Source organism: Cornus florida, unplaced genomic scaffold (genome assembly GCF_030987335.1).
Source record: "Cornus florida cultivar Cherokee Brave unplaced genomic scaffold, ASM3098733v1 CherokeeBrave_3.0.0_Hap2_Chr02, whole genome shotgun sequence".
Classification (NCBI taxonomy): Eukaryota; Viridiplantae; Streptophyta; class Magnoliopsida; order Cornales; family Cornaceae; genus Cornus; species Cornus florida.
The window spans coordinates 62,025,341-62,042,847 of NW_026775572.1; the positions used below are offsets into that span (position 1 = coordinate 62,025,341).

At 35.6% G+C, this 17,507-nt stretch overlaps 1 protein-coding gene and 1 long non-coding RNA gene across 2 annotated transcripts; both read right to left on the bottom strand.

Annotated features, from left to right (window-relative positions):
• Window positions 1–900: 900 nt before the first annotated feature.
• LOC132287246 (uncharacterized) lies at window positions 901–13,141 on the bottom strand. The gene is made up of 2 exons (XR_009472968.1): window positions 12,888–13,141; window positions 901–1,158 (listed from the first exon to the last, which is right to left on the bottom strand). It is a non-coding gene; the product is annotated as an uncharacterized LOC132287246 (long non-coding RNA).
• A 1,297-nt stretch (window positions 13,142–14,438) lies between these two features.
• Window positions 14,439–15,362, bottom strand: LOC132296317 (uncharacterized). Its single transcript, XM_059794530.1, has one exon. The coding sequence runs from the start codon at window positions 15,360–15,362 to the stop codon at window positions 14,439–14,441; it is 924 nt and encodes a 307-aa protein (XP_059650513.1).
• Between the last annotated feature and the right edge of the window lie 2,145 nt (window positions 15,363–17,507).

Genomic DNA, 17,507 nt, shown 5'->3' on the forward strand with positions numbered 1-17,507 from the left:
CTCAATTTCAGGCGAGGGATGATCGGCAAGAAAATCTACCAATGCTCTTCCCTTAATTGCCGTTTGTGGAACATATGCAAAGTTGAACTCCATTAGTGCCAAAGCCCACTTGCCAATTTGGCCTGTTATTAATGGCCTTGATAGCATATACTTTATAAGATATCGGTTTGGCAAATAATATAAACCAAAACAGGCAACATATAGACTCTTAATTTCTTTGCTGCAAAATACAAAGCCAAACATAATTTCTCAATCGGTGTATATCTACACTCGACTGGAGTTAAAACTCGGCTGAGATAATATATTGCTTGTTCACTTCCTGCTTCATTCTCTTGTGCTAACATGGCTCTAATGGATTCTTCAGTAGCTGAAAAATATTATTTCATCGGCCATTTCTTCCTTGGTGGCATCTTGACAGAAGGACTCGACAAGTATTTTTTAATCTGGTCAAATGCCCTTTTATGTATATCATCCCATTTGAATTCTTTTATTGGCTTCAACTTGAGTAGCGGGGAAAACACATGTAATTTCCCAGCTGTTTTGGCAATAAATCTCCTAAGATAGTTCACTTGCCCAAGTAACCTCTGCAACTGTTTCTTGCTTCTTGGCGCACTGGCATTAATAATTCCCTTAGCTTTATTCCTATTGATCTCTATACCCCTTTAATGAACTAAGAAACCCAAAAAGTTTCCTGCCGATACTCCAAAGGCACACTTTATTGGATTTATTTTTAGCTTATGAGCTGAGATACCCCAGATTTTCAAATGCGGGTTGGCCAGGCCCACGTCCGATTACCCGAGGATATCAAACCAATTAACAATAATTGAACACAGAATACAATTAAGACAAATGAGATAAATAAAATTTGCTGAAATGAAAACTAAAATGATAATCCAATAATTGAAACCTCAGAATAAATAATTCCATTGATAAATAAAACTATTCTGTTACAACTGATCCTCCACGAATACAAATCGTTCTCCAAATTATGCAACTCGGGAATCTATCTAGTGGACCCCAAAAATATCCCACTGAACTCAAATGACTGGAAATAAAACCAAAGCCTAAACACATGAAACAAAATCAGACAGCATCGGTGGAGTGAATGATTGTATCTGCTCAGCACGATCTAGCTCTAAGACTGGAACTCACGAACACCTGTAAAAATAAGAGTTGGTCAGGCACACATGCAAATTATTTTCTAACTGCAATTCAAACAGTGACCCGATACAAAGATACACCCTAGATATCTCAACAATAGCTATCTAGTCCATACATATATATATATCCACACTAAGGGACATTCACTGGACTACAGTAGGGGTCTCAACCTGAATAGAAGGTAACATGCGAATACGCACCCAAAGGTGGGCATGAGTACCTAGACCTAACAGGGTACACCTCAACTTAATATAGCCAGTTATGCATCCACTGCTTATACGCGACCTAACCAACGAGTCCAAGACTCAAGCTCATCTCGTGGTATCATAACCATATATTTAAAATCCGTTCATATCCATCCATAAGAAATCCAATAAGTCGTTCAGCTTATTCAGCCGCACAGACTTATATAAGAGATCCAGTAAGTCGTTCAACTTATTCAACTGCACAGACTTAAATATAAGAAGAATTATTTTTTTATAATTCGTACCCTTATTCCAAAATAGGTAGGACTGAGTATTTTGAATCAGTCTGTCCCTAGTATGCCACCGTCCCATACCGGTGCATATAATCCACAAAATCCATATAATTGATTGAACAGGTAAAACTGTTCACCAATTAAAATCCATAAGGTAGGAATTAGCGTTTTGAGCTAAACCATACCTAGTATGTCACCATCCCAAACAAAGGGGGTATTTTATGCATTTCAAGAACTTGATTACATGTTAAAATAATCATTGAAAAACCCACTAAAGTTTTAAAACTGTTCAAGAACCCCAAGTGCCCAAACAGTAGCTAAAAATTACAGTATGCACCAAATTGGGAAAGAGCCTGCTCTTGGAAAAATTAGAGCAGGCTCCAATTCAGCCTAGAGCCGGCTCTATACAACCTTGGAACCGGCTCTAATCAGGTGGGAGCTAGCTCTTGGCATTCCAGAGCCGGCTCTCTTCCCCCTTGTGTGCCTTCTCTCTGTTCTGCTTCGTTTCAGCTTCTTTGCTCTTTCACTGGCTTATTCCTATCACTCTGTTGGATTTTAAAATTGAACTTAGGAGTCTAATTAATACCCAGTAGCATCCCATTAGTTCATTACAATCATTGGAATCAATTACAGGAATTTAAGTTTGAATTAAATTTGCTACTGAACTGAAACATGCTTAAGGAACTAAACTGAAATTAATTTGCAACAACAGTTCCATTCCAACCCCTCTGTTCTTCCTCTAATTTAAATTTTTAAAGGTTTTAAATCTCATCTAGTGTTAATTTAGACCTTCATTTATAGCAGTCAGACTCAATACCATGTTAAAACAATGACAACCTTTTTACTCTAAAACAGAGACGATGCAACCATACATGATACAACTATTACAGATAAATTTCACAGATAACAGATAATCAAACTTAACATATAATAGTCATGCATGGTTAAATTAATGTCCAATTAATCCCTAGAGATTATCTAGGTGCACATAACATAAGCCAAAGGGAAGGAGAAAGAAAAGAACTTGCCTCTTTAAGGTTTCGATCTGAAACCTTTCACCGTCTTCTTCCTAGGTTTTTCCCGGTGACCTTAGTTCAATTGAACCTCCTCTGCCACTCTTGGTTAACCCACAAACATCCCTCAACCTTCCTCCTTGGTCCGGCCTACAATCCTTGGCCAAAACCTTAACTGCTATCGCTCAATTTTCTAACGTTCAGTTTTCTCACAAGTCTTTGTTATGATGTTCTACCTTCACTGTGTCGTGAATAGGGTTCTCAAACCCTAGAGACGTATAAGTTATATATTTACAACTAATTCCAAATCCTAAGTCAATAAAACCCTAAACTTAAAACCTAATTAATTATGTCGGCAAGCCCATAAAAATACCAAAACCCTAATATTATTATTACAATTAACAATACTAATGAAAATCCAATTAATTCCATTTATTCCATTAAAATAACTAATAAGTCCTTAATAATAAAAAAAAGAAATTCCAAAAATAAAAATACAATTAGCGTAAAAAAAATACCATTTATCAAGTAATTTAATTAAATAAAACAATCAACTCAATAAATAATAAAACACTTAAAACAAACAATTTAATTTAATTCAAAACACATCATGAAAATCACCAATCACCTAACCACATAAGCACCCAAAAACGATAAAATAAATAATAAAATTTCACTTTTATCCTTTTTCAAAATTAGGGGTATTACATTCTTCCTCCCCCTAACAAACGGAGTTCCGTCCTCGGAATTCACAAAACCTTGAATTATCTTAAAATTCATTTCCGTTCCGTTGTGGACTCTGCCTCTGGGTATAGGCTCCACCACATTCCAAATCCGCCAAGAACAATTTATGGGTCCGATAGAAAGGAAACACAAAAATTATTCAACACTTAAATTGTATTTAGCAACTACGCATCCTGACCCAAATTTTGATACAGGGTAAAGATCCATATTTCTCCAAATTCCACAGCATAGATGTGTAAAACTTCTATGCAGCCCATCCCAATGTTTTAAAACACTAATCGATAGGCTACGGCCTAAATAGAGAAACACCATCCATGAAAAGTCAATTTAATTAATACATAAAAACTGACCTTCCGTAATAACGCTCTTTGTTGCCGATATGGAAGACATACCAATTAACTATTTTCTGATAGAAAATGCTAATGTATGAGCGTAACGATTAACAACAATTATACTGTTGTCGCCAAACGGCGCCCAATTCACCACCAAGAAGAGTATTCCTCTCCGATATTTCCGTTAAGGAAGCCAAAAGTAATACGAAGTCCAAAAGTGAACATTATGAGAATTAGGTCTAGCAGCAAACTTGCTTAATCCACCACTTTTAATCCGCATGGAATTAATAATTCCAATAAATGTCGATAATCTTGACTAACCATCCACTTCTGACTAGGCTTACTCCATTTTCCTAACAGGTGTTACTCGTATAGATGTTTATATATATGTCCCATCCCAAACTTGTTCACTAGAACTGACATTTGATGTCTTATAACTGTCCGAGTGTATCGAGAAAATTTCTACAAATTTTACATCTCAGTCACTCCGACAACATTCACTGAATCAACAAATCCTCCCCGAGCACCTTAAGCTCTTTCTGAATAAGGTAACACGGCCTCTAGGGTCAGTTCAGGTATGTGAGGTGGACCCCCCTTAATTTCCTTGTTAAAAGCAAATGTCATTAGTACACATACTGAGACTTCAACTCCTAATGAAACAACTAACCGAAAGCTCCTATTGGTTGTTGTGAACGCCCACCTCCACATTCCATTCCAGGAAACAAAACTTAATGCAAAGTATAAATCACCACGTTGATGCATCTAAGTCGTCTTGTAGTCCCCTTTATTCATATGAATTGATATTCCACTAGTTCAAAAATAAACTAGCATTGGGCTGATTTAAACAAGAAACTAAACTAACAGCCCAACCAAAATCCAGACCCTTTTGAATAGTCTGCAATCCCTCAACTAATTCCGTGAAAAATGTTCTATCATTTCTACTTCTGCATACAAAATGACTGCAAAGATCTAGTGATCTCTGCTCGTCCATTTCGACCATCTAATTATATTGGACTGGAAAACAAAAATCACTCTGTTCCTCCTCCTGGCCCTCAAAAATCTGCTCCAGATCGTGAGTGAATCATATTATCCGCCAGAATGAAGAATGAACTAAGTGTTGTAACCCTCAGTCACGGCATCCTCCTCCCAATCCGTCTACTAAAAGTACCATTAGTTTGGTAACACCAGCTTCCGTCTACACCCAATACTTAATTTGGAGCAATGTTAAAAGCTAAGCCTATAGTATGACTTTTTCACGCACATCGTGCACCGCTTCCTGATGACAGGTGACTGGTCCCACCATCCTATCTTTGACACACCCTACCTTTGTAATATAAGTAGTGTCAATTTGACTCCTTGTCCCGCTTCAAAAGCTTATGAAACTTTTCTTATCCTCCATATAGTCATCAATGTCAAAGCAACAACTAATTGTTGAAAATTAGGACCCTAAAAAAAAAAAAAATTTCCACATTTTATATAGTGTAGAAACTTTGGTTCCTCCTCTAAGTGCACACCAACCACTCCTCCCAATGACACCCTCGTAAATAGTATCTTAATCATGAATAGACTGATAAAGCTTTCATAAGTCCACTATCCTCCTTCATTGTCATTTTAATAAGTACCTACCAGCACGAAATCTTCCATCCGAACCATAATGGCGTTACACTGATCTTTACTCACCACATCCTCACGAATCCCCAAAGCGTTAACAATCACCATTATTATAGTGTTGTAAAAATGAATCCCTACCTAGCATAGAGCATATGAATCTAATCATTGTAGATTATTTGACTCGTGTTGATAGTTTAACTATCCCTTCCCAAGTAGCATACCATAGTGATGCATATCCAGATCCGATAGATTGGCTAGGCGTTTATATGTCTACCCAATCCTATGTTCATACATTCCCAAATCTTGGTGCACATAGTGCTATTTCTCTATGTCAGTAAAATAATAGTTGGTTGATCATATACTTGTGTCCCCAACCAAACCCTATTCCAAATCCTGAACCAATTAACAAAAATGAAACACGTAACAACAAAAGGCAACACAGAATAACAAAAAAAAAAACAAACACATAGATACACACAATACACCATAGCAACCAAAATATAATTTCTACTTAAAACATCCTTCATTCCAGAGAAGAAAACCTCATTTGAGCTCAAGTTCCCAAATTATGTCACAAAAGTTCATTTCGCAGTTTTGTTGGTAATCATCCAACCTTGAAACCTATCTGTAACCACAGCTTAAAAGCAATATTCTTTTGCCTAAGCAAATACCAAAGGCTTACCCTTTATACTCGGAATGCCAACCATCTATCGTGGCTTTACAACGCAACGTAGAACGTCACAACCTAATCCCCATTCACTCCAAAATGTGATATAAAATCACGTCTTTGTTCTGATAAGAACTCCATCTGATTCCCAAATGCCTAAAGAGTACTTTTCAATTAACTCTCTGAGAGACGACACAAAAATTCATCTATATGTAGATTGGTTCACACCAACCCTACCAGTATTATTCACTATACTGCTGGTGAACTGAGAGCACCCTCGTGCAATCCTTCATCTTCAAGCTTCAATATCCTTTTCCTTGAGGACGCTGATATCTCCCCTCTTAGGATCCTCTTCAGAATCCTACTCTTCGCTTGTCTCCTTTTTGAGATTATCCGAAGTTGTGTTGGCCCCGACATGCGGTGACCTAACACCTACACCCAGATCCGTTCGTGGCGTATACTTTCTAAGTAATGCCAACCTTGGAACTAAACCTTCGATCCCAAGTTCTATTTCTGGCAAAGAACTCGACAACCTACTCCTTTACTCCTTTGGGTCCGTATCGTTTTCGCCTTGAACCCCATCCTCCTCTTAGTGTCAACCATTTATGGAAATTGATATCAACTCTTCCGAACAAACTGTAAAGAGAGTACAACGAATCCTAACATGGCTCTAAGTTTTAAGAGACGCAACGCGGAAGTCTTATAACGAAAACACTCCTAAGGACATTAGAACCTGGAGTGCTCTGATACCAACTGAGATACTCCCGAATTTTCAGATGCGGTTTGGCCAGGCCCACGCCTGATTACCCGAGGAATTCAAACCAATTAGCAATAATCGAACACAGAATACAATTAAGACAAATGAGATAAATAAAATTTGCTGAAATGAAAACTAAAATGATAATCCAATAATTGAAACCTCAGAATAAATAATTCCATTGATAAATAAAACTATTCTGTTACAACTGATCCTCCACAAATACAAATCGTTCTCCAAATTATATAACTCGGGAATCAATCTAGTGGACCCTTAAAATATCCCACTGAACTCAAATGACTGGAAATAAAACCAAAGCCTAAACACATGAAACAAAATCCTACAACATCGGTGGAGTGAATGATTTTATCTGCTCAGCACGATTTAGCTCTAAGATTAGAACTAACGAACACCTGTAAAAATAAGAATGGGTCAGGCCCACATGCAAACTGCAATCCAAACAGTGACCCGATACGCAAATACACCCTAGATATCTCAACAATAGCTATCTAGTCAATACATATATATATAACCACACTAAGGGACATTCACTGGACTACAGTTGGGGTCTCAACCTGAATAGAAGGCAACATGCGAATACGCACCCAAAGGCGGGCATTAGTATCTAGACCTAACAGGGTACACCTCAACTTAATATAGCCAGTTATGCATCCACTGCATATACGCATCCTAACCAATGAGTCTGAGACTCAAGCTCATCTCGTGGTACCATAACCATATATTTAAAATCCGTTCATATCCAACCATAAGAAATCCAATAAGTCATTCAGGTTATTCAGCCGCACAGACTTATATAAGAGAGTCGTTCAGCTTATTCAACTGCACAGACTTAAATATAAGAAGAATTATGTTTTTATAATTCGTACCCTTATTCCAAAATAGGTAGGACTGAGTATTTTGAATCAGTCTATCCCTAGTATGCCACCGTCCCATACCGATGCATACAATCCACAAAATCCATATAATTGATTAAACAGGTAAAACTGTTCACCAATTAAAATCCATAAGGTAGGAATTAGCGTTTTGAGCAAAACCATACCTAGTATGTCACCGTCCCATACCGGTGTATACAATCCTCCATATCCACATAAATTACAACATATAAATAATAAGTAAGTAATTTACAGTGCAAAACCAATTATCCATATCATTGCAGAAAAGTGTTCAAAGTTTCAGCAATTTAAATCCAAGACCTAAACCATGTAATTGCAAGAAATGATTTAATAGTTCAACAACCAGCATCCAGAGCATGCATAGATTAGTTTTAATAAATCAAAAACTCTATCATGCATTTAAACAAATTGTATAATCATATTATAGTCTAATAAATTTTCTAGATTAATTTAAGCAATTTAGTTATTTCCATCCGATAACAGCGTACTAAGTTTTATACTTGTATTTAGTTCTATCGTTTAGCAGAGCCATACACTATGCCACAAGTCTAATTTGTTAATTAAAAGACTCCACCGTGCATCTAAAACTTAATTTAGAATCATGTTATAGCATCTTAAATTGTCGAATTAAAACTAGACAATTAATTTCCTTCTAGTCGTTAACCGTACGCATAGTTTTTAAATAGCACACTGTTAATTCCATTAACACAAAGGGGGTGTTTTATGCAATTCAAGACCTTGATTACGTGTTAAAATAATCATTGAAAACCCCACTAAAGTTTTAAAACTGTTTAAGAACCCAAGTGCCCAAATAGTAGCTAAAAATTACAATATGCCCCAAATTAGGAAAGTGCTTGCTCTTGGAAAAATTAGAGCAGGCTCCAATTCAGCCTAGAGCCGGCTCCATACAACCTTGGAGCCGGCTCTAATCAGGTGGGAGCCGGCTCTTGGCATTCCAGACCCGGCTCTCTTCCCCCCTGTGGGCCTTCTCTCCGTTCTGCTTCGTTTCAGCTTCTCTGCTCTTTCACCGGCTTATTCCTGTCACTTTGTTGGATTTTAAAACTGAACTTAGGAGTTTAATTAACACCCAGTAGCATCCCATTAGTTCATTACAATTATTGGAATCAATTACAGGAATTTAAGTTTGAATTAAATTTGCTACTGAACTGAAACACGCTTAAGGAATTAAACTGAAATTAATTTGCAACAATAGTTCCTTTCTAACCCTCTGTTCTTCCTCTAATTTAAATTTTTAAAGGTTTTAAATCTCATCTAGTATTAATTTAGACCTTCGTTTATAGCAGTCAAACTCAATACCATGTTAAAACAGTGACGACCTTTTTACTCTAAGACAGAGACGATGCAACCATACATGATACAACTATTACAGATAAATTTTACGGATAACAGATAATTAAACTTAACATATAATAGTCATGCTTGGTTAAATTAATGTCCAATTAATCCCTAAAGATTATCTAGGTGCACAGAACACATGCCAAAGGGAAGGAGAAAGAAAAGACTTGCCACTTTAAGGTTTCGATCTGAAACCTTTCACTATCTTCTTCCTAGGTTTTTCCGGCGAACTTAGTTCCATTGAACCTTCTTTGCTAGTCTTGGTTTAACCCATAAACATCCCCCAACCTTCCTCCTTGGTCTGGCCTACAATCCTTGGCCAAAACCCTAACTGCTATCGCTCAATTTTCTCTCGTTCAGTTTTCTCACAAGTCTTTGTTATGATGTTCTACCTTCACTGTGTCATGAATCGGGTTCTCAAATCCTAGAGACGTATAAGTTATATATTTATAACTAATTCCAAATCTTAAGTCAATAAAACCCTAAACTTGAAACCTAATTAATTATGTCGGCAAGCCCATAAAAATACCAAAACCCTAATATTATTATTACAATTAACAATACTAATGAAAATCCAATTAATTCCATTAAAATAACTAATAAGTCCTTAACAAAAAAAAATAATAAATTCCAAAAATAAAAAATACAATTAGCACAAAAAAATACCATTTATCAAGTAATTTAATTAAATAAAACAATAAACTCAATAAATAATAAAACACTTAAAACAAACAATTTAATTCAATTCAAAACACATCATGAAAATCCCCAATCACCTAACCACGTAAGCACCCAAAAATAATAAAATAAATAATAAAATTTCACTTTTATCCTTTTTTAAAATTAGGGGTATTACATTCTTCCTCCCCCTAACAAACGGAATTCCGTCCTCGGAATTCACAAAACCTTGAATTATCTTAAAACTCATTCCCGTTCCGTTGTGGACTCTGCCTTTGTGTATAGGCTCCACCACATTCCAAATCCGCCAAGAACAATTTATGGGTCCGATAGAAAGGAAACACAAAAATTATTCAGCACTTAAATTGTATTTAGCAACTACGCATCCTGACCCAAATTTTGATACAGGGTAAAGATCCATATTCCTCCAAATTCTACAGCATAGATGTGTAAAACTTCTATGCAGCCCATCCCAATGTTTTAAAACACTAATCGATAGGCTACCGCCTAAATGGAGAAATACCATCCATGAAAAGTCAATTTAATTAATACATAAAAACTGACCTTCCGTAATAACGCTCCTTGCTGCCGATATGGAAGACATCCCAATTAACTATTTTTTGATAGAGAATGCTAATGTATGAGTGTAACGATTAACAATAATTATACTGCCGTCACCGAACGGCGCACAATTCACCACCAAGAAGAGTATTCCTCTCCGATGTTTCCGTTAAGGAAGCCAGGGTCTTATTGGATAACCCTTGCTACGATTACAAACCAACAGGTAAGAGGTTGGCACCATATAAAATACAAAACCCCCTATGTTGTCATACTAACCTCCTTGTGCCAATAATATGAGAAGTGAAGTAAGCATTTCCAAACTTCCCATAAAAACTTTGGATATCTATCTCATGTATCTCCTCCATGATCGAATATACATTCTCGATCCAATCCCCCGTTGAGAGATATGAAGCACAGCTATACCTCCATTATCAGTGCAATGTAGAACTAATACGAAGTCCAAAAGTGAACATTATGAGAATTAGGTCTAGCAGCAAACTTGCTCAATCTACCACTCTTAATCCGTATGGAATTAATAATTCCAATAAATGTCGATAATCTCGACCAACTATCCACTTCTGACTAGGCTTACTCCCTTTTCCTATCAGGTGTTACTCGTATAGATGTTTATATACATGTCCTTTCCCAAACTTATTCACTAGAACTGACATTTGATGTCTTATAACCGTCCGAGTGTATCGAGAAAATTTCTACAAATTTTACATCTCAGTCACTCCTACAACATTCACCGAATCAACGAATACTTCCCGAGCACCTTAAGCTCTTTCTGAATAAGGTAGCACGGCCTCCAGGGTCAGTTCCGATATTTGAGGTGGACCCCCCTTAATTTCCTTGGTAAAGCAAATGTCATTAGTACACATACTAAGACTTCAACTCCTAATGCAACAAATAACCGAAAGCTCCTATCGGTTGCTGAGAGCGCCTACCTTCACATTCCATTCCACCAAACAAAACTTAATGCAAAGTATAAATCACCACGTTGATGCATCTAAGTCGTCTTGTAGTCCCCTTTATTCATATGAATTGATATTCCACTAGTTCAAAAATAAACTAGCATTGGGCTGATTTAAACAAGAAACTAAACTAACAGCCCAACCAAAATCCAGACCTTTCTGAATAGTCTGCAATCCCTCAACTAATTCCGTGAAAAATGTTCTATCATTTCTACTTTTGCATACAAAATAACTGCAAAGATCTAGTGATCTCTGCTAGTCCATCTCGACCATCTAATTATATTAGACTGGAAAACAAAAATCCACTGTACCTCATCCTGGCCCTCAAAAATCTGCTCCAGATCGTGAGTGAATCATATTATCCGCCAGAATGAAGAATGAACTAAGTGTTGTGTCCCTCAGTCCCGGCATCCTCCTCCCAATCCGTCTACCAAAAGTACCATTAGTCTGGTACCACCAGCTTCCGTCTGCACCCAATACTTAATTTGGAGCATTGTTAAAAGCTAACCCTATAGTATGAATTTTTCACGCACACTGTGCACCGCTTCCTGATGACAAGTGACCGGTCCCACCTTCCTATCTTTGACACACCCTACCTTTGTAATATAAGTAGTGTCAATTTGACCCCTTATCCTGCTTCAAAAGTTTATGAAACTTTTCCCATCCTCCGTATAGTCATCAATGTGAAAGCAACAACTAATTGTTGCAAATTAGGACCCTAAAAAAAAAAAAAAAAATTGCACATTTTATATAGTGTAGAAACTTTGGTTCCTCCTCTAAGTGCACACCAACCACTCCTCCCAATGACACCCTTATAAATAGTATCGTAATCATGAATAGACTGATAAAGCTTTCATCAGTCCACTATCCTTCCTCGGCGTCATTTTAATAAGTACCTACCAGCACGTAATCCTCCATCCGAGCCATAATGGCATTACAGTGATCTTTACTTACCACATCCTCATGAATCCCTAAAGTGTTAACAATCACTATTATTATAGCGTTGTAAAAATGAATCCCTACCTAGCATAGAGCATATGAATCTAATCATTGTAGATTATTTGACTCGTGTTGATAGTTTAACTATCCCTTCCGAAGTAGCATACCATAGTGATGCATATCCAGATCCGATAGATTGGCTAGGCATTGATATGTCTACCCAATCCTATGTTCATACATTCCCAAATCTTGGCGCACATAGCGCTATTTCTCTATGTCATTAAAATAATAGTTGGTTGATCACGTACTTGTGTCCCCAACCAAACCCTATTCCAAATCCTGAACCAATTAACAAAAATAAAACACGTAACAACAAAAGGCAACACAGAATAACAAAAAAAAAAAACAAACATATAGATACACACAATACACTATAGCAACTAAAATATAATTTTTACTTAAAACATCCTCCATTCCAGAGAAGAAAACCTCATTTGAGCTCAAGTTCCCAAATTATGTCACAAAAGTTCATTTCGCAGTTTTGTTGGTAATCATCTAACCGTGAAACCTATCTGTAACCACTGCTTAAAAGCAATATTCTTTTGCCTAAGCAAATACCAAAGGCAAATCTAATAATTTATAGAACAAGAGTACCTATTCAACAAAATAATCAGATGCTGATATACACACATAATTTAGTACCTGATAGGTGGAGTTCTTGGTGTAGCTGTAAGTGCCATCTCCACCTTCCATCGGATATGACTCTGTCATTGCGACTGCTTCCTTGTTGCTCATCTTTCTCTCTCCGCCAAATTATTTGTGTGACAGTTCAGAGCTCTTTGCTATATTATAAGTAGTACTATATATATTTATACACACACGCAGAGGCAAAATAGATAGATGGATAATGTTAAGACACTAATGGCTTTGATAGTCTCTTACAATTGGTAGGTATGAACGTGGGGTCCACAGAACGCTGTTACTATATATATATATATATATATATATATATATATGTAGTCTACATTGGCGGCTCCTTCGTGCCGTGTGACACCGACGATTATAGTACCATTTTCTCACTTTGTTGGACCAAATAAGAATTGACGATTCTATTACCATTTTGTCACTTTGTAAATTTTCAACAAAATTGTCTATCATTCGTTACGAGTGACGTAGTAAGACCCGGACAAACATGTTACTTGTTGGGGATTGTCAATGGTTCAAGTGGGAATTGGAAAGCTTTTCCACGGACCAAATTGTAGATCTTTTGTCAACATTTTTGGTGTTGAATCTAAAATTGGATCCTAAAATCTGATCTTAATTTGATGTAAATCGGTGGGTCAGAACCGAATATATGGTTCAATTGTAAATTATCAACTATAGTCCATTTGAGAAAGTTAACTTTTAGGTAATTGCGAAGAAAAAAGGGAACAATAAAAACTCCTCTTTGAGTTCAGAATTGTATAGGACTTCTCAATGAACAAATTATAATAAGTTAAGAGAATAGAAAAATGGAGAAACAGATATAGAAAGAAATAGAAAGAAAGATTAAGAAGAGAGAGATAGAGATCGAGAGATTGAGATAGATATAGAGATAGAGATCGAAAGATTGAGATAGATAGATAGAGAGAAAGAAGAAATAACAAGGATGCTATTCTTGGAAAAGCTTGAGAAAGTAAACAAATAATAATAATGATTCTGAAGGTGCTGGACCTTTATCTCAGCATGTTTTTTTGTTTATTTATAGAAATTATTAGAAACAAACTCCTACTAATAAGTATTCTAATTACAATAAAACTTTATCTCATCACTGAATTTAAATTCAAAATAAACTAATCCTAGAGATAATTATCACCATTTAACTAACATAAACTATCGATATATATTAAAATTATATAACTAAACTTATCTAAAAGATAAATACTAGCTTTTGACCTTGTCCACTAATCAATTCAAAGGCTTCTCCAACCTTAGCATGCATTTTAATCCACGTAAACAATATAAACCCATTTCAGCCCAAATTATAGCCACGTCACTGCCAAGTAATTTTGCCGAGAATGTTCCATTTCAAACCAACGCTTATTGCCACGTTAATGCCTATGTAATTACCAAAATAGGTGTCAACAATGCCCCCCAATTTTGATAGCCGTTTTAACCCTTCGGCTTCCAAAATTTAACTACACCCATTGTAACAAAATTATGTATGCACTATAGAGCCGCTCAACACATTTGCAAACAACTAAAATAGATGGCTTAAACTAAACACTGACCCTCTATATTTGACTTATTAGAGGCTTTCTTGTCCTCCATAAGTTCAAAAATAGTGGGTTGATATTTTTTCAGATATCTTCCATTTATTGGCCTTTCATGCACCTCACCATCCAAATCTTTCAATTTATAAGTACCTCCATGTAATACTTGATGGACTATATATGGTCCCTTCCAAGTAGGTGACCATTTGCCATAAGTTCTATCTATCTTTCCAGGTGGAGGAATTGTTTGCCAAACCATGTCACCCTCTGTAAATGACTTGAACTTCACCCTTTTATTATAAGCCTTCATTACCTTTGCTTTATAGACCATAAGGTGGTCTAAAGCAAATTTCTGAACTTCATCCAAGTCTTCCAACTCGGCAAGTATAGCTTCATTGTAATCGGCAGGTATCAGATTGTGTTGTAAAGCTACTCTTGCCGATTTCACATTTAACTCCATTGGCAGCACGGCATCATGACCAAATGTAAGCCGATAAGGAGTTGTCCCAGTACTTGTCCGCTTCGAATTTCTATAAGCCCACAAAGCTTCTGAAAGGGTTTCATGCCAACGCCTCAGCTTGTCTTTTATTATTTTCTTAATAATTTCAATAACAACTTTATTTGAAGCCTCTGCTTGGCCATTCCCTTGAGCATAATATGGTGTGGAAGTTAACATTTTTACTTGCATATCAATGCCGAGTTGTAATACTTCATTTGCTCGAAACACAGATCCATTATCGGCAACAATTGTTTTTGGTAAGCCAAATCGGTGAAAGATATGTCGCTCTAGAAACTGTATCACCGTGTTATGAGTTACTAAAACATATTCCTTGACTTCAACCCACTTAGTAAAATAATCGGTAGCTAAAATAATCCAATGATGACCTTTTGATGAAGGAGGATTAATCTTACCGATTAGATCCATGGCCCAACCTTTGAAAGGCCATGGTTTAACTAATAATTGCAACTCTCAAAATGGTTTTCAAGAACAATTTTCATAGAATCAAAACAGAAAACACTTTTCAATTTTTTAAGTTTGAAAATCTGCTTGGTTGGGAAAACTATAAACATAGACAAAAACTCATTAAACTGTTTGGTTGTATTTATTAAAAATAATTTTCTAAACTAAAAAATAAAAATATTACACATCACTTATTTTTTTATTTTTATGATGTTAACTACTAATGCAATTAACTTCTTTTTTTTTTTGCTTTTTTTGTTTTTTTTTTTCCCTTTCTCCCAAGTCTACTAATGCAATATTAGCATTAAGACGTGTATATCATGCATGGATTGGGCATATTTACAAACTCTTGTAACTCAGTTTTCTAAAACTATTCTTTAAAAACTTATCCAAGCAGTTAAAAATAAAGTTTTCTGTATTTTGGTTACTCTGAAAATAGACTCATTCCAAGCAAGGCCGGCCTATTTTCTTTTTGTTTTCTTTTCTACCTTTCTTGCCAACCAAACTATGGGGAAATAAATCTAGATCACTGATTTGATGAAGATTGAAGAAACCCTAGAATTCTACTTATTTACACCGGAGGATATCAAACAATTAATATTTTAAAACAAGCACAAAATACAAAACGAAATAAATATAAGCACTAAAAGGAAAAATAAATAAATAATAATTAATAACTTCTCTGATATTAATCTCCAAGAAATAATCCCATAATAATTATCCTCCATAAGCAACCATAAATAAAAATCCTCCAAAGTACAACTCTGGAATCCGTACAACATGGACCCTTAATTAAAATCCAAAAGTGAAATAATAATAAGTCTAAACAATAAATGAAGTCTAAGATAATGTCCTACATCACAAATTCGGAAGAGTGAATTTGAAAGCTCTCTGATCAGCACGTACGCGCTTTAAGTCTGAACTGACGTGGACCTAAAAAATAAATAGTGGGTCAGACCATTAAACAAGTTCTTTCTACTACAACCTAATCAGAGAACTGATAAACAATACATCCCTAAATAAACTCATGCAATAACTACATAACTGATACACACACACACACACACATACACACACACACACACACACTAAAGACTTTCATTGGACTATAGGGTAGTCTCAATCGTGTAGTGGGTATCTCATGAAAAATCGCACATAAATTGGTCATGAGTCCTCCTTCTACCACGGCACACATATCTCCTATATCTAGCTACCTATCTCAACCGGCAATATATGCCTCAGTACTAACCACTGATCCCGAGACTTCAAGCTTGTATTAGGGCACACATAGATATATATCTAGCTATATCCTGACAATGACACACCAAAATATAAACTACCATAACCATATCTTGATAATGACACATCAACATATATATAAGATATTGTAGCCATATCTTGACAATGGAACAATAAAATGTCATAGCCATATCTTGACAATGGCACAACATAGAGTGAGTCTAAATTTATTAGCCAGCTCACTCACACATACACATATCACACAGCCATACCCTGACAATGACATTAAATAGAATGGATTTAACTTATTAGCTAGTCCACCTATACTCATCAATACAACAAAACCATATCCTGACAATGGCAACAATATCAAGGAGCCTAACTTATTAGCCATCTCAATGATTACATCACATACACACATTAGTCTCATCATAGCCATATCCAATAATGGCATCAAATCCAACACAACCAAGGTAGATAATAAAAGCGAGTTTATGCTTATTAGCCAACCTACATGTTCTCCACAATGCACGCAACTTATATATAAATGATTATTACCAATTACAATTTATAAGTTAAATAAGTTCATCCTTGTGCATTGTACAAATCATTAATATGATAATCATTATTTAATAATAGAAATACATAATTAACATCATTTATTATAATATCCCAAAGTAGTCCAATATGATTAGTATCATAAACAAAACTACAATCTTATTATAATTAATCATCATAAGTAATATGATTAATATCATAAATCTCATTAAATCACATTCAGATAAACATCTTTTATAATAAATTTAATAACATAAATCATAATAAATCACATTAGGATTAACATCATTTATAATATGATCAATATCATTT